The 22,768-nt window shown below is 45.3% G+C and overlaps 1 protein-coding gene across 8 annotated transcripts in view; it reads right to left on the bottom strand.

Annotated features, from left to right (window-relative positions):
* Window positions 1–5,474: 5,474 nt before the first annotated feature.
* LOC117138949 overlaps window positions 5,475–22,768 on the bottom strand; it is a 48,427-nt gene continuing 31,133 nt past the window's right edge. For 4 of the 8 annotated variants that reach the window (XM_033300985.1, XM_033300986.1, XM_033300984.1 and 1 more), the window contains 11 exons: window positions 14,416–14,613; window positions 11,655–11,752; window positions 11,496–11,590; window positions 11,301–11,422; window positions 10,658–11,035; window positions 10,368–10,595; window positions 9,961–10,305; window positions 9,226–9,901; window positions 8,944–9,115; window positions 8,025–8,129; window positions 5,487–7,719 (listed from right to left, as the gene is read on the bottom strand). In XM_033300985.1, coding sequence (XP_033156876.1) covers window positions 7,401–7,719; window positions 8,025–8,129; window positions 8,944–9,115; window positions 9,226–9,901; window positions 9,961–10,305; window positions 10,368–10,595; window positions 10,658–11,035; window positions 11,301–11,422; window positions 11,496–11,590; window positions 11,655–11,752; window positions 14,416–14,613 — 2,736 coding nt within the window. In that variant the 3' untranslated portion in view covers window positions 5,487–7,400. Of the gene's footprint in view, window positions 7,720–8,024; window positions 8,130–8,943; window positions 9,116–9,225; window positions 9,902–9,960; window positions 10,306–10,367; window positions 10,596–10,657; window positions 11,036–11,300; window positions 11,423–11,495; window positions 11,591–11,654; window positions 11,753–12,395; window positions 12,945–14,415; window positions 14,614–18,329; window positions 20,302–22,768 lie in introns of all 8 variants that reach the window. The other 4 variants (XM_033300990.1, XM_033300982.1, XM_033300983.1 and 1 more) reach the window with 4 other exon arrangements.

A 22,768-nucleotide genomic window follows, 5' to 3' on the forward strand; every position in this document is an offset into this window, starting at 1 on the left:
CACAAAGCATCAATCAAAGGAATTAAATACAATTATAATTGTCTGTCACCGTATCGAGAAGAAAAGCCAGCCACTTTTCCTGGCAGCCCATCCCAAATTTGATAAAGTACGCACTCGAACTTAGGGTGAACCTTGTCACTGTGTATAATATATTTTATAAGGAAATAAGTTATTAACCAAGTTCCATTAAAAACCAAAATGAAGAGTGAAACGCAAAACAGCATTAAAAATACTTTATTATGTATGATGCATATTTTATTACTCATACGCATGGTTGGTATAATCGTTCTTAGTTATAAATTTAATAATAATTTTAAATATAAATCAGTTTTATGCATGAATAATTTGAAAACATAGGCACACCCATGCCTATATGTATATTAATTGCCTGGTATAGTTTTCAAGTGATGCTAAATCAGCGTGAAGATGAACTCCTGAATACAACTTTAATCCCTACTTTCACTGCGAATGTGATGAATCAAATATTTTAATTCCATATAAGCTAAATAGGATTAGACTGATTTGCTTTGTTGGTCTGGCTGGTTGGAAACATTCTGCTGAATTTCATAGAAGCACAATTTGTTAGTAACAATGGATTAATATAGAAAGTATTCTGAGAATTTTCAAGTACATCTAAAGATACATCTTAGCTCGGGAATAATTCGAATAAGGTTAAGTGTTGCAGTCCATTTTTACATTTGACTTCATCTCCACATTTGTACGTGTGTGCGGGACAATGGAAGAAAGGCCATGAGTGAAATGGAAATTTGAAAGACTTTCTGCAGAGGTGCATCCTGGCCAGAGTTCTCCTTTTTTTGGCATTCCTCCTAAGTGAATTGAATCGAAAACAAACGGAGAATGGCTGCGCACTTAGGCACACAGACGAGCCACCGCAGGGCTGGGAAAGTACGAGGAAAATGTTTAATTTCCGGATGCACAGGCCGTTGGATTTAAAGGAGGCGGCGTCGAAATGTATGCAGGAGTATCCTGCAGATGCTTCCGGCACTTGGCAACATGCAAAAGGTCGTCGGGTGGGCGGACCATTCGGTGGGTTGGCTTGGCTGGGTCGCTCCAAGGGGTGTTGCCTGTGCTGGTGACCAAGAGGTCAGCGCTCGCAGCTGAAAGTGAAGCGCAATTTCCGGCACTACGATTCCGACTTTTCCGATTCCGCACATGGAAAAGTTTATCTAAAATCATGCACGATCAAACATTTGACATCCGTAATATGTTCTTACTTGAATAAATTATTAGTAATTTAATGTTGTACTTAACTCATTTCGTTGCATATGCTTCAAGTGCATTGAATCAGAGGAATCTGAGGACCGGTGCAACCGGCATGTCCAAGTCCTTGCCACTTCCTGGTCCATTTAACTGGCCAACACCATCGAGGACCATTCGGTGACAAAGTTTGAACGGTAATTAGGCTTGAACAATTGAGCCCGGCAATGGGCAAACAATAAACACTTAATGCATTGGCACGAGTTTAATGACACTTCACGCCGGCGGCGATGACTCCTCGCTCGGGTAACAACAATTGGAAAATTAAACAAAGCCAGTCCAGATGGGTGGGTGGGGAGAACACCCCCTCAGACACTTGCACCCAGACAAATTGGGCCAAAGGATGGCAAATAAAGGACGGAGAATGGTTGCGCAGAAGTGTCACTGCGAGAAAAGATGGTTTCTCTGACAAAAATTCCAATTAAAAAATAATATAATAAATCGTTGAAAACAAGTATGGTGTAAAAAGAAAATTGGCTAACTACATTTAACCTTATTTATCACTAATATTTCAACAATACCTAAAAGACGATTGCTCGTTCTTCCGTAAGTTCTCTCACTCCGTTTCCGGATCCTTTTATTGGTGTGAATACTTCGAATGTGTGCGGCAAGTTGGATTGAACGCCGGCCACAAGGTGTCTGCACAACAATTTACCATATAATGGTCGACTGGCAGTCCAGGAACACAGTCGGCAAACAAACAGCCGCACATCAGGAACCGAAGGACGAAAGGACGAAGGTGGCGAGAAAAATACGGGATAATAGCGCCAGACGGCTGCAGTACCATTTCTCAATCTCGAGCAGCAAGGAGCAAGTGACCAAAGTATCCGGCGACCAACGACTGCCCGTCAAGTCGAGGACTCGGCGACACTTGGACACCACAGAGGTCCCTTCTGCCACCCGTCGGGTGAACTGGGTGGCCTGGCTGGTTCGCAAGTGGCAAGGTGAGTGACCAGTGTTTGTTTACCCTCCGCAGTCACTTCGCAACTCGGCTTGTCCATATTAATGGTCTGCGATGGAGCGTGTAGGTTCGGCTCTGAATCTACTAAGATCGATACAGCAAAAGTGGAAATTAAATTTGAATTTAATTCAGAGTGCCAGGAAAATCACAGAACAGACTGGCTTTAAGCAGAGTTAAAAGGAATTAGGTAACGAGTCCTTCCATTTCAATTGGAGTTGTTGACTTGAAGCTGTACCATGCTTAATTATACACTTTTGGTCAGCCACAAGTAAATCCCCAACTTGTAATGGAGATTTTGCTACATTCCTTTTCCTTCGACAATTACTATCACTTTCAAACCCAAGGCAATTTTATTGTTACATAGGTAGCTAAAATCAGTCAAGCCGAAAATTCAATACTCTTATGTGCTGTACTGGACCTGAACTCATAAATAATCCAAAAGGACTTGCACACTTGGCCTTGAATGGGTGCAGTCGGGGAGAAGCCATCGACATCGTGGATATTTATTGCACTGCCGTTGATATGTTAAACAAATGTTCCGTGACGGAGATAAAAAATTTCAGCAAATACGAGGCCACTGATGCAATGGCAACTCAACTGTTTTCCAGACATCGCTATTGTTGTCGCTCTGCACCTGCCAACTGACCTTCTTTCGTTTAGCTTTTTTCTTTTTTGAATGAGAAATGCAAAGCAGAGGAAAAACCAGTAAAATTGAATTAATTTTTTTATGAACACCAAATGGCTTTCAAGTCACAGCTGCCCGACTTTAAAGTGCAATTGCAGTACTTTCGGGTAATTAAATAAGCGGATTGCTGGCAGGGTTTTTCCCAAAATCAATAATTAACATATAACGTTGAGGTTTAAATTCGATTGGGATAATGCTGACCCAACTGCTTTAAACTATTAGTACTATTAAACTACCATTAAACTATAAGTACACCCAGAAAAATTGAGAACCACGAAAGAACGGAGATCGTTTGTACTCAGTGGTATCAATCATTCTCTTGAGAAGAAACCTTCTTGATTTCGAGATGAAAACGATCTCAAATGTTAAAAGTTTCAGATACTTCTTTAAGATTTTGGAAGAGAAAAGATGGGAGAGAAAGCAAATGAGAGCAAGTTCATTTGCTATATGAGAATGGCACAATCTCGATCTGATCCTGGCTAGATTTTGAGATCGAAATTCTCAAATCGAGATCGTTGAGAACGGTTCTTCTCTGAGTATAAAATTAGTTTTGGGCTAAATTCCGCATTAATCTGCATTGCAATCCCTTATGTTTAGGCCTTTAAGCTCGACCCTGTTCATCAACCAAAGCGGAAGGGAAACCCTATTAACAGTCTATCCTGGAACAAGGCTTTGCTTTAATCTCATCTCGGTTCGCGTCGAACAGCCGCCCATCGAGTGCGGTACTCTGGAGTGGCAAACGCTCTGAAGGAATCCTCCGCGAGCAGTTTAGTGGGCCAGCCGGTTAAAGTGCTCCGCGACGGGATGCGTGGATGCATGGATACGTGGATACGTGGCACTCACAAAGGAGGGGTGGAGGAGGAGGAGGACCCGGACGAGAGTGTTCCCTGCTCGGGGCTCATTATTTCCCCGAGTAATATGCTAAAATGACGGGAACGCACTCACACACACGGACGGAGCAGACGTCTGGCTTTGGCCGGAGGCAAAGCGCCGGGCTGGGAAATGTTTTTAATTGAAAGGAACTTGCGAGGCGTGCCTGCACATGGAGGTGGGGCAAGTGCCGGAGAAGAGTGCCGTCGGGGGACCGGGAACTGGGCTAGGGTTCAGCATGGTGTCGACACTTTCTGGGCGGAGCGCCAGGTGGATGTCTCCGAAAGAACTGTCAGCGCGAAATTGTTTTTAAAGCCGCACCTGGAACAGCTAGCTAGTTTCCATTTGTTTGCCTCAGTTTCAGCTTGAACTTATATTTGCACAATCACTTTGGTTTGACTTTAGTAAGTCAGGCGGACAATCTGATGATAGCTTTATCTACCAGGAGGAGCACTGGAGATTGGGTAAAGACACTGTATATGTACGGAAAATTTAAATATTTCCAACAAGTTGTGAAATGATAATGATGTTCTGCGCATTGCATTAAGCTAGGAAACAAGGTCAAATTGCTAAATTCTACAATTCTCCGTAGTTCCAGCTATGAGCCCGGCCAGCTTCAGATGCTCCAAGTGGGTGTGCGCGGAATGGAATTCAATGGGGACTCGCCGTTCCGAGTATTTTCCGCCGGAGTGCGGGCTCGCAAATTGCGTATTTTTATGACTGCCATTATGAGACGTCTAAATATAACTATCGCAACAGCGGGCTATCGCAGGGGATCCGCGTATCCGAGGCAAGCAGCCTGACTAACTGCCAGCCGGAACACTTCAATCGCAGAATTACGACATTTATCATAATGCCTTTCATGCGGCGAGTGGGCGGTGGGTGGTTGGCCCCCACCAGGGGGCGTGGCATGCAAATAATCCTCTTGGCTGCTGCATGCATCGCCTGTTTGAAGTGTGCTCCTGGTGGTGGTGGTCCTGCCAAATGCAGCGATAAGCAGGGGGAAAATAATTTATTAACTCGCCGTGGAAACTGTAAAAATGCGTTTTTATGCGGCGGCATAATCTACGCAAAATATGAACTGCATGGATGCCAGGCTGATTAAGCTAGAAAGAACTGTATATATACTACCTTCTACTGCATTCCCTTGGAGTACTTGACAAATTGAATGATTACTTAACTTTTAATGCCAAGCATATACTATTATTGTTCAAAATATTCAAATGGCTTAATCAATAGTTGGGCTACAGCTTTACAATGAGTAATTGCATCAAAAAGTCAGGCCAATTAGTAACGGCTGCTGCAATGACATTACTGCCCCAGCACGATGCTCCTTCATTTATCAAGTTGCATCCTTGCCTCTGCTCCGTGCCCCCTTCGATATCTCTGGTTGGCTGCAGCTGCCACAAAACTTTTTAATGGTTAAATAAGCGACGTTGTCCAGCGCAGTTGGCCCGATGTCCCTGGAGAAACAGTGATTTTTTATTTATTTGGCCACTTTCGGTTGGTAATTGGTTTCGAATGGCATTTGTTTAACTCGACAAAGTGAATTAATCCGGGATAATTAATAAAAATATGTAGAGCGAATGCCAGTTCACCAGTTTACTCACCGTGCTCGAAGTGCATTAAATAATAAGCGCAGGGTATTTGGTTGTTTACATTACAAATAATTTTGATATTTATTGTTCAAGCGTGTAAATAAAGCTTTCTTGCACTTTACTCTTTGTTTTTGTTGCTGTATTTGGTTTTTATTCCTTTGTAAATAAATTGCAGTAGATATAGTTGCAATAACATTTAAGTTCAACTTCTAAGTACCACGTACTATATATATTATGTATGCGTATGCCCCTTGGATGAATCCGAGGAGAAGATAAGATATTTGTACACGAATGTATCTCGTTACGGGTTAATGTGGCTAAAATACGATCTCAGCTCTACGCAGCCCTAAATATTGGTAAGTAATCGTACATAAAAATACAGTTAACACTTTTTTGTATTGCGGTTGTATATTGTAACTCTTGTGCCTCCAATGCAGATGCAGTTCGTCCTCCACATTGTACCATATACATTTATATAAATATAGTCCCTTATACATAAGTGGTGTGTATATATGTACTCGTTTGTCTCTCTATATGTAATTTAGAACTTATGTCACGCTTTCCCATTGGGCTAATATGTACAAATCGTTTGGCCAAATCCAAGCCTCACTGTGGTGTAGTCCCTTAAATCAAAACTGATTCCGAAGGAAGAACAATGTATGTATCTTAGTTTACTTTCCAATATGTTACGGTATCTTAGCTCGAAGGATATTCTTTTTGATCTCACAGTTGTAAAGTTTATAAAGTGATTCGGAAAAGGATATCAAAGAATCGAAGAACTAGTATTTTGATTTAGTACGTTAGTCAACAGGGATTTTAAGTTTCAACTAGAGCTAATACTAAGTTGTTCGCAAACTCAAATAAAGCAGTATCACCCATATCCATGTAGCATAATCCGACGGATAATAATCTCGATTTGGAAATCCATGCTGTCTTACTTCAATAAATCGTGTTAAATTGTGTTCATCAGCTTTCACCACTTGCGTTTTGTGGAAGAAGACTACAGGATACTTAATCTTGCTACTAAAGTAAGCAATATAATCTATACATCCTTTGACCGAAGACCGGTTAATACTCTATATATTGGTATACAACTTTTTCGTTACAATAATTTCAAACTACTCTAGATTCCTATCCAAAGAACTAAGGAAAACCATTTGTATTACATCAAATTATTTATATTTTAACTAGAGTAGGTCTGAACCAGCAGAAAGATAAATACGGATTACGACATAAACTCATTATTGAAAAAATATATTTTTTTGTAACATTTTAAATTAGAGTAGCGTGGTCTATATTACATGCAGACAACAATGGGCAGCCAGTAAGACATGTTTAAGTATTCTGTTTATTCTGTTTTATTTTGACCGTAACATTTGATTTAACTACTCAAGGAAAGTAACGACTTACATCAATAGTACAGTAGTAAGTTATTCATAAAGCTTGTGTGATCGATCTAGGTATGTTTCGCTATATATGGCATTCGCACTATGCGTATTCTCTAACTTTAGTTTCGTTTAACTTTATTTGTCTTCATATCGTTATGGGAAGATTAAAATGGCGAATGTGCGGAGCGTTGTGTTCTGAAATGTAATCTCGCCAAGGTCGGGCACTTAGTCAGCTATGGAATGTATAAAAGTTCAATATCAGCTTTGGACCCAAAAGTGCAGTTTTCACGTATCAAGCTCACGCTGTCCTACAAGCTCATGAAATCCTAATTGAATATCTAGCAAGTCGCCTAGGATTCTCACTCATTATCGTTTCCTGTTTATTCAATATCTTTCTCTACTTTTATGTGCGCTGTTAATGATTAAACTAATCTGAATACTAACCGTCACTAGATCTGACTCTAGATGGTTAAAATAAATAATTGTGCTAGTGCGAGTCGGAAATCAAAGGCGACTTTCTAAATGTATCTTGTATGTACGTGTAGTTTATCTGGATAGTTTGTGACGGATCTATGGGTAAGTACGTTCCGCGGCGTCGTGCTCCTGCCACGTCGTCCTCATCAGACGTCCGTTTCGGTGCTCGACTGGTTGTGAATGCTGGTGGGCAGAGGCGCCTGGTGGGAGAGCTGCTTCTGCAGCGGCGGCGGTGGCTGGGTGGGCCCTTGACCCTCATCCGTGCTTGTCGGCAGCAGCAGGGGCAGCGATTTCTGCATGCACACCACTCCCGGCGACTGGTACTGCGATCTTGGGCTGGGCGGCGTGGGCGTGGCCGGGATCTGATGCCAGTTAATACTGTTCTGGGAGGTTATGTTGCGGGTCTTGCGCAGCGGCGGGTTCTTCGTCGAAGTGGAGAAGGCCATGCCACGGCGCAGGGGAACTCTGCGGGAGCCACGGAGACAACGGGACGAAGGACACGCATTAGCAACGGTGGGTTGGTTAGTCGATGGCGGTCACATGGCGGGGCGATTGCGATGAGGCGCAGGATGTGGGTTATGAGATCGGGATCGATCGATTTCAGGACGATGCACGAGTGGATAAACGACAGGTCGCAACGTTATATTTTGTATTTTTCGTTTGGTTTTTGGAAGGGGAAAGACGAAGGACAAAGACACAGGTTATACACGGGTTACACACAATCAGACGTGGCACTTGGGGGACTATAATCTCTACGGAGAGACACTCACCTCGTTGGGCTCGGCGGCGGGTAGGAAATGCCGCGGTGGCTGGGCGACAACAACATGTTGCCCGAGTGGCTCGTCGTGGAGCCGGGCACGAGCAGAGTATTGTTACTACAAGTAGGACAAAGGTTATACTGTAAAGAGCACAGGCTGCCGGATTCGGATCCGGTGTCGGAACTGGGGTAGCGGAAACTCAAGCGGTGGGCAGTGGGCGGTGGGCGGTGACGTTAAAAGGATAATAGGCGTGTTGCCCCTAACTAAAACGCAATGCTGCAGTCACAAGAAACAAAAGAAAACAATCATAGCTGCGGAAGCCGAAGTATGAAATACCCTTTCTCTTAACTTGGTGGAGTGAAGATTAAAAAATTAGGAATAGTTCTTTATACTACTTCTTTCAGGAGTCGGACTGAAGTGGATTAAGACCGCAAAGCGGAATTAGACTCAAATAATAATGGTGTTAAATTCATGTTTTAACTTCTATTTTTAAGAAAATCATTAGAGGGTATTCATATCTTGACATATTAAATACAAATTATATTAGCACAAATGATATTTGGAGTGGCAGGTGATTAGTCATGAATCCAAGTCGTACAGTTCACAATAAAAATGTTTATTTTCTTGCTTTTGGTTTTAATATATAAAATATGACTACAGTAGGTACTAGCTAAAAACAGTGTATAAATACGATGACTAAATGTAGAGTATGGTACAACATAAACAGAGTGAAACCGATCCCTACGAACGCTCACAAATGACTGGACAGGTATCTGAATTGGTGATCTGGTGGTCTGGTGATCTGTAGATCTGGTGAGCTATGTGAGTGGTTTGGTGGTGTGTGCTAGCTTGATTGTGTTAAAAGCTGGTCATGATCAGTGGCGGTGGTGGTTGGTGGTGGTGTTGGTGGTGCACCCTCTACGCAACTTACGTGTGGCTGTGATGCATGTTCAGGTTGGGCAGGCTCTGGCCCAGATGGTTCATTGGCTGCACGGAGAGCGTGTTCGCCGACTTGGAGCCCATCTGGCCGATAATGCCCATCTTGGTCTTGTGCAGACCACTGATCAATTGCTGCTTGCCCTTCAGGTTCACTCCGTGGTTGCCTGCAATTGTGAGAAGTTACGAGTTATTGTTCTATTTCTAGACCTTTAAAATTTCTTAAATATATAACCCAAAAGCCAAGAACCTGGATATCCCAAGCCTGATTACGCACCTGTCATTATGCTGGAGCCCTCGTCGCTGGACACCGAGTTTGTCTTTTCAAAGTCGACGGATATGTTGCGGGAGTCGTTCCACTCGACGCTGCCACTGTGGCTGTTGTTCGCACTGGAGACGTGGCTGCAGATGGAGGAGTTCATCGGTGACTTGCGTACGCCCAGGGAATCGGCGGTGCCGCCGCTGGTGGCACTTCCACCGAACCGGAAGCTATCGCCGCCGCCCACCGTTCCACTTCCGCTGCCGCCGCCACCGCCTCCGCGCTTCAGTCTTTGGTAGATCGTCTTGGCCCGCCACAGGGCGTCGTACCAGTTCTTGGCCTCGGTGCACTGCAGCGTAAACGCCGTGCTGGCCACCTGGAACTCATTGAGGTACACACAGTTCAGTGTATTGTTCGGCGCCAGCTGAACAATCAGCTGGTCGGTCAGGTACGGCTGCCTGATGACCTTTAGAGCGCCCAGTCCCCGCTTGGCGATCGTCTTGCACACCAGGAGGAGATCCGTGAGCAGGAAGCAGTGCACATCGGACTTGCCGAGGTTGTCCTTGAACTTGTGATCGCCCTCCATGAACAGGTGGCGCACATGGTAGGCCGGGCATCCGCGCATCGGAGCACAGAGGTCAAACATCTGGCTGTGCTGCTTGATCAGCTTGTCCAGCATCTCGTTGTTGGTGTCCTGCAAGGATTGTGAAGCGAATATGGTCAAGGTAAATGAAGAGAAATCCTGTGACTCACCACCACATCGTAGGACTCGATCCGCACCATCACGCCCTTGAGCCGCTCGTTCTCCTGCCGCATCGTCAAGTGGTTGTTCACACTGCCCACAAAGTTCTCCACGCTGTGCATCATGACGTCGATGGCCTCGATCTCCTCCACGTCGCTCATGTGCTTCTTGATGGCGGCCAGGAGGAGGCTGTACTTGGTCAGTCGCTGCATGGGTCGCACCACAATGTCCGCGAGTCGCAGGCGGTTGCACATCTTCTGCGACTCGCACCACGCCAAGTAGGAGGTGAATAAGGCATTGTTATGGTTTAGCTCCTTGCAGTAGAACTGGCAGGTGCTCTGTTCCGCACAGTAGATCTGCCAAGGGTTTCCCAGAGACATCAGTAATATATGCAAGAATATTCGTTCTCAAGACCCACCTTATATGGCGCAAAAATGGAGGCGAAGGAAAGGAACCCCTCCTGAAAAAAAGCGCATCTCAGTGGCTCGTGGGTGATGACACTGTGCGCCACCATGGGATAGAGCCACAGTGTCCAGAACTTGATGTTCGCCTCGCACACAGCCCTCACATTGGAGAACAGTCGAGCCTGGTCCACGTCGATCAGCAGCCGCTCCTCCTGCACGGCCTCCAAACAGGCTAGGAACAACTGCAAATGCATCCAAAGATCAGAGCTACTTGGCGGATGGGAATCAAAGTGTGTCCACTCACATCAGTCACTGTTTGCAGGGCGTGAATGTAGTACACCTCGGTGGTGACCAGCTCCCAAATGGCCGTTTGGATCTTCACCTCCGACTCGCTCATCGAATCGCTATTTACAAAGTCCCGCCACGATTTGTGCATACCCTGCAGATAAGCCAGTGAGTTGACCAGGTCCGGGTGATCAAAGTTCATGCTGTCCGCCCGCTGGGGCACTCCGTTCTTGGCATAGCTGTTCAGCAGCTCGCACAGCTGGCTTTGCTGGGGATTCTTGATGCCGAATATGGAGGACCACCGTTGCTTGATCTGCTTTCCGGGCGCCACTCCCGACTCGCTGGTCTCCTCGGTGGAGACGGAGGGCAGGAGTCGGGGCGGTGGTTGTCGGGAACCCTGTGGTTGACGAGATTTAACCATATTATACATCAAATATGTTTATCTACTTTGGTAGTATTCGTTGTCACATTCATTTGGGGAAAATTGAAATGCATTCAAATTCATAAGCTTAAAGCGACACTTTTAGCCCAGCCGGATATTAAGAATATTAAATGGCAGGACCCTTTTCATTAGCTTTAACTTTATTTGATCCCAGGTCAGTTAAGTTACGCCGGTGTTCCCACAAAGCACGAAACCCATCCCGTTTCTGGTTAAAACTTACAAAGGAAGCTGCCTTCTGCAGGGGCTTGCGGTTGCTGCCTCGTTCTGTGATGCAGAGATGGTGTCCAGCCAGGCTCTCCACATCGGTCTGCTCATCCACGGAAACGGGCAGGAGCGAAGGACCTGGCGGGAAAAACGGAACAAAACAAGCTCAAAATGGTAATGGATCCGAGGGAGCTCAGCGCAAACGCCATACCTGCATCTAAAAAACTGGGCGTGGGATTATTGTCCGTAATGGTGATTTGTGTAAAGCTGAGGTTCCGCCTACGCAGGGCGTGGCTGAGTGCGTTACTAAAAGTGTGGATGGATGGATTTGAAATCATTATAGCCGGAAGCGCCTTATCTAGAGACTCACAGTAGTGTCACGCCTTTGGTGGCCGGAATGAACTCCTCATCTGGCTGCTGCGACGAGTCCAGGCAGAATGACACGGAGAAGAACTCGGAACTGGATACCTAAACAAATGAATGAGTCCAGCATTAAGTGGGCGAATAAGAGTTATCTCATTGATGCAGAAACCAATCTGTTAATTCGCGGAACGAACCCAAACAGAAGGACCTTTCAATCTAGCCCTCGAAAAGGCCACAAAGAGATGCACTGGAAAAAATTAACAGCACTCTCTTTGATGGCCCTCCGAAGTGTGAAGATTGCATCTGGAGGTCGCGCGGGAATGGGATGTAGTTGATTCTGCATCCCATCCGCCCACAAAAACTACTGCAAATAAAAACCAAACATCAAGGAATATTCTCCGTGTTTGTGTTGGTCGGAAACGAGGCGGAATTCTTGCTCGGCAAGTGACAGAAAAGCGGGTGGCGGCAGTGGAAAACCAAAAAAGGAAAATGGAAAAAGGAAAGGATAGCTGGAAAAGTTCTAGAACAACTTTTGCTGATTACGGCGACAAAGGCAAATAAAGAAATTAAAAATGTACGTTCCCCCACCCATCCAGCACCATCGCCAATCATAATTCACCATCCTTAGGTGCAGGCTTATTTCTCGCCGGGGTGACAGGACCTTCTGATTGTGCAGCCATTCGAGATCTGTTTGTCTTTTGACCAGGTGAATCAAGGGCTCCAGTTGATTCACTTGATACCCACTCACCTCGCTGCGCGTCAGCAGTGGCTTCTTGCGCTTCATGAACGAGGATTTCTTTTTCACCGTCGAACCGGAGGACGTGGAGCAGCCGACCGGGGAGGTTAGGCCACCACCACCTGCACCGCCACCACCACCAACTCCGCCGCCGCCCAAGGTCGCGGATGTGGCGCTGTGCGGACTCAGCGTCGAGGACGAGGATGTGGCCGCCGCCTCGCCAGCAGACTGAAAGTGTTTGGAGGAGGGTACAGCATGAGTAGACGTGGTGGAGGTGCTGGTGCCGCTGGCGGAGCTGACGCCGCCAGTCGGTTGCTGATGATGGTGATGGTGCTGGTGCTGGTGGAAGGATCCGGCACTGGGGTGGCCGGTACCAAAGCAGGACGAGCTGGCCGTCGTCGTGGTTTCGTCGAGAGTGGGCGAGAGCATCAGCGAGGGCATCCGCCGCACGATCTGCGGTGCCTGCGTGTAAATTGTGGGTGGGTGGTGCGGTGGGGAGTGCGAGGAGGGCTGTGGTGCCGACGGTGACAGGCAACCGCCCGCTCGTTCACCCTTTTCAGTCTGAGATTTTGTTTTTTTCGGTATCAGCGGGATGTTTCAGCGGTCAGCAAACAAATAAAAACCAAAGTTTATTAAGCCCATTTAGGTATTATATAGGAACAGCGAGGGAGAGAGAGAGATAGAGAAAGAAAGAGAGAAGAACAGAGAGTAGAAGACAGATATTGTGAGCATATTTTGTTGGGTGGTTACTTCTCAATGTTCTCTATATGTTCTAAAAATTCTACTCTACAGTGCAAATCTACCAAGTTCGGCCAATTGTTAAGCAATACTTAGCAACAAAAGCTATTACCAACAGTGCAATAGTAACATTATTAATATCCTTATAATGCAGAAAACCTTTAACAGAAAATGGTAGGATATTAAAGAGTCCTTTTCACAACAGGCATATACATAATACCATAATACGATTCTACATTTTACATTATTTTACACTATTATTTGTAATTAATACGATTTATTTTACACTATTATTTGTAATTTAAAAAACAAAACAATCTATCCGTTGATTTAATAAAATAGTTTTGAAAATTAGATCTTACATGAACTACGCTCGTAACAGCTTTTAGATCTTATAAAACTTGAAAACCTTATTTAAGCAACGGCTAGTTCAATTTAAAACTTTGAACCATAAATTAAACGTAAAATTCAAGGAAAGAGGGTGAACATCGCAGAAAGTCACGTACGGCTTAAGTCGACAACAAAAATCCAGTAACTAACAAGTGCAAAAAGTTAGTGCAAAGTAAAAAAAACAACTGACTGTGCTTAAATCAATGACAGCTACACAAAGAGTAGAAATAGTTTTAAAAAAATCGGAATAAACACAAATCAAAGACAGACGAAAGCAGCAGGCAAAGTAATTTGTTATCAATTTGCGAAAGGACTTTCACTCGAGGGACTAAACCGCAGGAATAGCGAACATACAGTGAAAACACACTACACTGCACACCCTACACACGGGATAAATATAATCTAAAATCAAGATTTTCAAACGATATGTTAATAGAGAATTCTCTAGAACCAATGTACAAATATTATTGAAAATGAATCGATAAGTTCTTAATTCAGTTTATAGGAATAATAATATTTTCCGCTGGACAATTGTGCAATATGTTGTTATATTGTCAATTATCAAAACATTTCTTTTTTTAATTTAATTTAAGAATAGCTAAAGTTCCACTTGCATTTGGGTATAAACATGTGGAACTTTCCAAAAAACCTTTTATCCATTGCGGATAGTACTTATATAAGTCGAAAGTTTTTTTTTAACAATATATACTTTAATTTAAAGCTGCCATGGAAACAGGCGGAAAATGTCTGGCTAATTAAAATTCTTGATTTGAAATCATAGTTTTTCTCGCAGTGAACGCTGTCCAGGCAAGATGGATGTGCTGACTAAGTGGTCAAGTCCTAGCAGTTGGCCGATGGACTAGCATGTGCCCTCGCCCTCGGTCCCCTGACCACTTGCACTTACCACATTGGCCTGCCGGCCCAGCGATCCTGGGGCTCCAGTGGTGGCGAACAGTCCGCTGGTGGCGCCGATGCCGCCGGCTGTCGTGGCGGTGGTGCTGGTGGTGGCGGTGGTGCTGGTGGCCATTCCCGGAGGACCGTGCTGGCAGGCCACCACACCCGAGTCGAGGCCATCCAAGTGCGTGAGACTCTTCGATTTCAGCTGGAACGGAAAATGGGATCGAATCTGTGAGTCCGGGTGCAATCATTGAAGCGTGAGACAGATATTCATAATTAAATTTTATTCGCGTTATTAAGGGCTTTTCACATATTGTTTTTCATATGCTGCCACCAATTCCGGTTCGGTTTCATTCGAATGAAGAGTGCAATTTAAATGTGTGGTCTTTTATGGTTGAAATCAATATATAGGTACAAAAAATAAATAATGTAAGGGCATGCCCTCAAAAAATGCTTAATTAAAAATATTATGAAAAGTATAGCGTAGTTTTTAAACCAAATTAAAGCTTCTTATAAATGCATAGAAACCGAAATGACCGATTTATAGCCAGAGCATAAATCTCAAAAAGTAATCTGGATGTCGATGAGCTAAGCTTTTTGTTTTTTATCCAATCCATAAGCTATAAAAGCCATACTGCGGATACGCATTTGTATGTTTTAAGATCCTTGCGGAAATGTATTGTGTTGCACCCGAAGACCTTCGTGGGCGCAACCGAGTCAATGCCACCAAGACAGTGCATCCAGTGGAGCCACATCGAATTACTGAATATTCGCGCTTAATGCTGAGAATAATGTTTTGAATGCTTGGCTGCAGGGCGTTGCAGGACAATGAAAAGTGTTCCGGCATTTGCCGGGCAAAAATAAATTGCTTGCGGCGGGGTGGCCAACTGGGTAATGTGGCAACTAGGCAACTGGGCAACTGGGCAACTGGGCAACTAGGCAACCCGGCAGCCAGGCATCTTGGCTATGTCGATGGAGAGCCACCAACGAAAAGATGCATCGAGAACAAAAAGATTGAGTCAGCGGGCGAGAGAGCCCTAGTCGTGTCCTCGAGGACTTCCTCCCTCGCCTAATGCACCGAGATTACATCAGTCAAGTGCCCCCAGCTGGCCGGGCACAGAGTGTGGTGGACGTGGACCAAAGTCAGGGTCCGCCCCAAAGTCAATGCCTCGCCCGCCGCCCTTCATCCGTGTCGTCCTTGCTGGGGAGGCACACACCCACCCGACTGCGATTTACACATCCCAATGCCTTGGTTTAAATTGTGCTTGACGGAAAAAAGCGCCCTGTGCTTAAATTCACATTAACCGCTGTAAAATGCAGGTGAGTCACTTAATGCCCAACTCAGGTAAGTTGAACTGGGCGTTCAAGAGAAGTGGTTTTATCTACCTGCACAAGATACAATATCTTTATTTGTTTTTAAAACCTAAATGCAAAAATTCAAGAGCAACCACGAAATATTTCATCTACAATCAGCCAGTTCTTGGAAACATCATTCATTGTGGGCTGGTTAATTACGAGTGAAATTCCTGTCATATTTCCAGCTATTTGGGATACACTTCAATTGAACCGCTCCGCATTGCCGAATCGCCAAGTGCAGGATGAGGAACTCCGAACCAAAGGCAGAGTGCGGCATGCACGGCATCCGAGCTGCGAGAATTTAAGCTCCGGGCGGATGCCACTCAACCCCTGGTGGCGCTAATCTCCCCCGGAACCCACGACCACCAGGACCACCGACTGGCCCGGAGTGCGCCCAAGGATACGGGCGTTGGTCTATTATTCCTGCTGACGACAATATTTCACATTCTGTTTCGGCAATTTCCAGCTGGCGGCCCTCACCCGGCGACCCCTTCGTTCGCCTTGCCCTTTACTTTGGTTTATGTTTTTGTTTCCGGTTATATTGTGAGTTGCCGCCCACTGCGGACTGGCTTACTCTGCCAGGATTTGCTGAGGAATTGGGTATATTGGAATAGCACAAATGGTAAAGGTTCAACAAGAAATGGTATAAGAGCAAAAAGAAATAGTGTTGGACCAAAAACTAGATTGAAATGAAGTAGGTTAACATAAAAGAAAAAAATGCCAAAAAATGAAAATAAATACTATCATATAATTATAATAAATGTGTAAAATATATACATTTCATACTAAGCTAATACTTTTTAAGAGTATAGAATATCTTTGAGTTGTCACTGTCATAAAATCACATTTGCCCTTTTGACTCTTTCGTCTTTTGGCTTAGTTTGGCCTTTGGCTTCCCACACACAAAACAAAAAGGATTCAACAACGATTTATTCTCGTAGTTTGCCATAAAATAAACACTTCTCCATTGTGGAATCCGGGCTAAAGAAATAATAGTTCTGATTGTTTATACAGCGTCGGAAAAATGCAATGCGGCACTGCATAATTTACGGCTTTTGGGAGGATAAATTAACTTACAATGTTACAAGCCCGATTATCTAATCACTCAAAGACTTCAACTCGTGTGATTTCCATGTTAACAAGGCTGCTTAAAGGACAGCAACTGGGAAAAAGAAGGAAACATGGCACATAACATGGAAAATCACTTCGGGATTTCAGTTGAATACCCTTCGAAAATAATGTCCTGTGCTCAGAACTTTAAGAGCAAAATAAGGAATTGCAAAGGAACTGCAAGGTATGCGAGTTAAATTGCAAGGATTCATGAGGTTAACCACATATCCACAGAATTTAAGGCAATTAAGCTGTGACATTTAATTCATTCAGTTATTTTGCCATAATTGCTTTCGCCTGCGTGCAGTTTTCTTTGCCTTTGAGCAGAGACCGCCACTAATAGGATTAGATTTAGCAATAAACGTACAAATTATGATTGCGGACGAGGATGAGGATGCCCAACATCTGTCCATGAAGCTCCTGCGAAAATATTTGCCTTACTCAGTGATGAAATGATGATAATCAGATGGCAAATCCACTTTCTTGTCTGCGAAACAAGGCATTGCCCGTAGACATAAAAGCATAGTAGTGAGGCTTTCCTGTGGATTTCATCCGGCATTTGGAACTCCCAATGGCGGGCTGGTCAAATCGCTGATGCAATTTATTGCTTGGCTGCACTGGCGCTAATGCCTCTAAATATCTTCCGGCGACAATTGAATTCCCCGCGCACATTTGGTTTCCATACGACCACACTGCGTATACGTAATGTGCATAATATCGATGTTAAAATATTTATGAAATCCATGAAGGTCACAGTCGTTATGGCCATTCCATTGAGGCATTAACTCCACTGCCAAACAGAATTTATGTGCACTTAGCCAGCACTCGTTTAAGAATAATTTAGTTAATAACAACATGATCTCATTTATATATTATATGTTAAATGCCTCTTTGCAAAATTAAAATGTTGGATTCGCAGTCACTTAAATCAAAATTGTAACTCTATTAAGGCACTTTTCACACGAAAATAAATGCAAACAAAAACTGACTTTTGTTATAATTTGCCCAAAACAATAATATTTGTATACACACTTGCTTTATAAATTTTAAAATTATTTTTAAGTTACTGAAATGATGACGAAGGCTTGATGTGATAAAAATAACGTTTTATTAACATGTTTGAGAGTGCGTTAAATAATTGATAGGTGCTAAAGGATCTTTGGGGATGCTGGTCCAATGAATCCCCAAATGACGTAATGTCCGTAAATATGCTTTTGCTGTTGCTCACAAGTAATTGTGTAATTTAATGCCCCAACTTAAAACGCAAACAGGAAAACAGGAGCGAAAAACAGAGGGAAATAAAACAAAAATACGAGCGTACATAAGACTGAAAAAATATGTTTATTCTCATTTCGCTAAGTAAACATTTGATTAGGCCGCGCATAATTTGATGACCACCGCCTCCTCCTGATCACCAGGTGGTAATGGTAATCCAGCAGTTATTTCGGGACTCACCTGCAGCTTGCTGTTGGGCGGCGAGACGACCAAGCAGATCTTCATGGTGGCCCGGAGGAACTCCTCGCGTTTCGTGCTAAGGTCAGGGGTCAAGGAGCCGGGCGAGGTCACCGCCGACTGCTTGTGCGGCGCCTTCTTCGGCGACGTAACGCTGGGCAGGAACGGATTCAGGCTCCGCACCAGACTGGCCGAGTTGAACTTGCCGCCGCCGCCATCATTGCTACTTCCGCCGGATGGAGGCGACGCCGAGGTGGCTCCACTCTGTGGAGCCTGCTGCTGCTGGTGGTGAAGCAGTCGGGTGGGTGAGTTCAGGCTGAACAGCTTCCTTCGATGCCGACCTGGCGTGGAGGAGGAACTGGAAGCGGGACTGGGTGTGGGCCCAGGCGGCCCTCCTCCCTCGCTGTGCGTCGACTCCTGCGATCCTGCTCGACTGTACGACGGCGTTGGCAGCTGGGCGGACCTACTGCCCGCACAGCCATACTTCCCGTCCAGCTGCAGATCATCCGTCGTTGGCTCGCCGCCCTCCACGGCTCCATCCTCGCTGTAGGTGCTGTGATAGGTGCGCGCCGTGATCTCTGGCAGAAAGGGATTGTTGGGGGACGTCAGGGTGTACTGGTAGTAGCCACCGCCGCCGCCACTGCTGCTTGTCTCCACCGGCAGCGTGGCATCCGTATCATCGGGCGTGCTTTCCTCGGGAAAGGAGCCGCCCTGGAAGTCATGGCCACCACCCACGCCACTGCTGCTGGAGAGATAGGCACCCAGTTGCTCCCACTCGCCGGAGGAGGAGTTGTGCGAGGACACCGTGAATCCCTCGTTCGAGTGACCCTGGCAGCTCCGGGAGCTCTCGTTGCTGCTCTTAAAGAGGAAGTTCTGCAGCCGGGTCAGCCGGATTGAGCTGCTATCGCTGGTCAGGCTGCAGCTCCTACTGCTGTTCCCAGGCGCTGAGGAAGCGTTTGTGGTGATGGGCTGCTGGTCGCTCCGACTGCTGTTTTGCGTCTCCAGACGACGTCTATCTTGGCTTTCGATGGGCACTGCTGCTCCTGCACCTGTTCCTGCTCCATTTCCTGCTGTTCCATCGGCTCCAGCTGCGCCCGCTGATGTGCTCACCTCGCCACCCATGGAGGCCCAGTAGAAGACGCTATTCTGGGAGCCACTCAGCTCGCCCAGTTCGCAACTGCTCTCCAAGGAAGTGCTCGAATTGGTGGTGGCAACGCTGCTCAGGTGCTGATAGGCGTACTCCGGCGGCGTGCACTCGTCCGGACTGTCCAGCAGCAGGGCGGGATTGATGTGTCCGCCGACACCCACGCCCACTCCCAATCCCAGACCCGGCAAATTCAAGTGGCTCAGGGCAAATGGCAGGCGGTTATTCTTGTCCGAGCGCAGAGTACTCGGCGGCGGTGGAGTGGCCCGATTCTTAGCCTTCAGTTCCTCCGCAGTCGGTTCCTGTCGCTTGATCTCCAAGGATCGATGATCGCCGCGGCGGAAGGAGCGCCGCAAGCGCTCCGCGAACTTTGACTGCTTGGGCGACTTGTCCTTGGGCGGTTTGTCCTTGGACCTGCCCAGCAGATTGGTCCTCTCAGTCTTGTCTTCCTTCTCCAGGAGTTTCTCGTGCATATCCGTCGCCGGAATGGGTATCTCGACCTGGTCCAAAGCCACTGGTCGCTGGTTGCTGGCTAGTGTAATCGGTGGCGCCGCAAAGCCACCACCCATTACGGCCGCCCTTCGCCGTGGTGGTTGATCCTTCTCTTACCCCGATTCGGTGGTTCACCCCGCAATGGGTGCTCTTTAAATTAGCTGGTCCGTGGTTTGTTATTCACTAATTCGTTAATTTATGAAGCGTTGATTTCCCCAAGATTCACACCGAGATGTGTTTCCCTTTTAGTTTGACTAACACTAGGTGCGTTTAAAGCGATTTCGTAATAAGTAGTATGCTCGTATTGCTTATTCTATTAATTTAGCTTTTGTTGGCTTGCTGAAATTAAAGAAGGGGATCGAAAAATGGTTAGTTATGTTACATTTCACCTTTCAACTTTGAAATCGATCGATTATTATCGATATTTCAAGGAGCGGGTGCACAGAAAACTCTATGCTCTGATGTTTAAATGCAACCTTTGCCTTATTTATCAGCAATTGTAGCACTAAGTAGCTATTTGAATATTTTTAAAAAACACACCTCTTTGAGTAATGCAAATAAGCACTTCCTGAGCAAATCAATTTAGGATAATCCATTCATTCATAATCCCCCAACGTTATTGCTATTTTTCGCCCTTCGATTTGTGTGTGCAACCTTTAAAGTTTTCGGTTGTTATGGAAATTGGGAAAACGTGTTAGCATTTCAAATGAGACGGCAAGCTTGCCCCGCGGGGTTTTTCACATCATTTTGCGAATCCTGGCTGCGGATGCGGATGCGGATGAAAAGCGATTGGCAATCGATGGAAAATACGAAAAGTTTAATCAATGTGCATATTTTGCTGTCAACCGATTGGCAAAACTGAATTAATCAGCGCGAATCGAAACCAATTTTGAGAGTCAAAGCTCAATGGTGATGCAGTTTCATCGGAATACTTAATTAACGCTGTAAGAAGTTCTAAGCTCAAGTATAAATGTATAAATGAATAGGAGGTAAAAATATAAATATTAAATATTTAAAAAATCGAAGACGAACGATTTCCCTTTAATTTTAGCCAGTTTATTGATGCTTCTGCTGCTCAGTCACGTTCTGAACTCTCGCCATAATCGTACATTTATATTCGCAACATAACTTTAAGATCTTTTCCTTTGGAGAAGAAGTCCTTTTGCTTAAACAACGTTAAACAATTCCTGCGCCTATTTTACTGATTTCTATTTTTTCTCCTTTTTTTTGGTTTAACAGGGTAACTTGCTCATAAAACGGGCCAGAAAACTTTATTGTTATTAATATTATTTGCACATAAATATAACAGCGAATAAACATACAAAGTGCGTTGGCGGAGGGGGTCGCAGCTCTAATACTGAGAGTTGACAGCCAAGTTGCCCCTGGCTGTTGCAAATAAATCATTGCACACGCCTGGACGCCACTCGAGCACGCAACGCACACGATGCCCCCAAATCCTGGGGCCCTCCAAGTGGGTTTAACCAACCATCCATCCATCCATCCATCCATTCATGTATATATATGGAGGAACTCGGCCAGCCAGCGGATAGAGAACCAACCGGTGTGTTTGCCTGTGTTTAGGCCAAAATAATGTATAATTAAGCTGGGCCAGAGAGTTCGCCCAGACGGGTTCCTAATAAAGCCAACCATCTTTCATGCCACACACACATCGGGGTGCTGACAGCTCCTCCAAGGGGGCAGAAGGGATGGGGCTGAGGAGGAGGAGGAGCTCTGTGGGCAGGGATTACAGGCTGACTCGGAGTGGGGGGCATATGGCAAGTTATTTTCAATTAAGTGTTCTTAACACGTTGCCTAATCGACAGACATGTTCCCCCGGGTCCTGGGAATAACGCCTCCTAATCACATTACTGCAAAACCAAAGGATCCGCACAAAAGGTCGAGCAAAAACAGTGACACGATGTGATTCCACCCACCCAGGGATAGAAATTCGGTCTGGGAATTCGACATCGGAAGTGGCCGTGTTTAAAGCGGCACTTTGATTTGAAATTTCGCATAAGAAGAATAGTTTATTCTAATTTATTGCTCTTAGTTAGAACAATACAACAATTACTCTTTATAAAGGTTACTGAGTATGCTTTTAAAAAGGCATAGACAAAGCCCATTTGCAATTTAAAAGACAAGCAAAAAGAATCAGTATTAGAATTTTAAATATTTCGCACCCCTTTCCAAGTGGTCTATATCCACACCTTGGGGTGATAACTCCCAGCCTTTGGTAATGGAAAAGGAATAAACCGAGTCGTGAGGAACCGGCAACCACCCTGCATAATTGCCGCCACCTCCTAAACCAATTTAAATATTCCGCCAGGACGAGGACGACGATTCCCTGGAGTGGGTTCAAAAAACACAGCGTTGTATCACGGCAGGGCAGGGCAAATCGCAGAACGTTTAAAGATAAGCGAGCATGTTGTTCGCCTCTCATTAAATTAAATTAAATGTGTGTCTTGCGATAAAATTTTATATTCAAGACCCCACTCCTGCCGGCGGATGGGATGGGGTTGGTGTTGCTGTTCGAATGGGTGGCCAAGGGGGTTTTTGGGTCGCCAGTGGGCGCATGAGGCGCTTTTCAATTTCAGTGCAGCAACAAAATCCGTCCGCCACCGCGACACAAACAACAACTAGCCGCGAAGCGCCGTCATTTCCGCTGCCTGTCAGAGCAGCAACAATTTAATTTTTATTGTTATGATGTCATCAGCATAAGAACCAGGCCCGTGCCATTTGCAGCACCCGCAGACCGAGGAACTCGTGAATCCCAGGCCCAGAGCTCAGCACTGAGAACTCAGAACTC

This window comes from Drosophila mauritiana, chromosome 3L (assembly GCF_004382145.1).
Source record: "Drosophila mauritiana strain mau12 chromosome 3L, ASM438214v1, whole genome shotgun sequence".
NCBI classification, from domain to species: Eukaryota; Metazoa; Arthropoda; class Insecta; order Diptera; family Drosophilidae; genus Drosophila; species Drosophila mauritiana.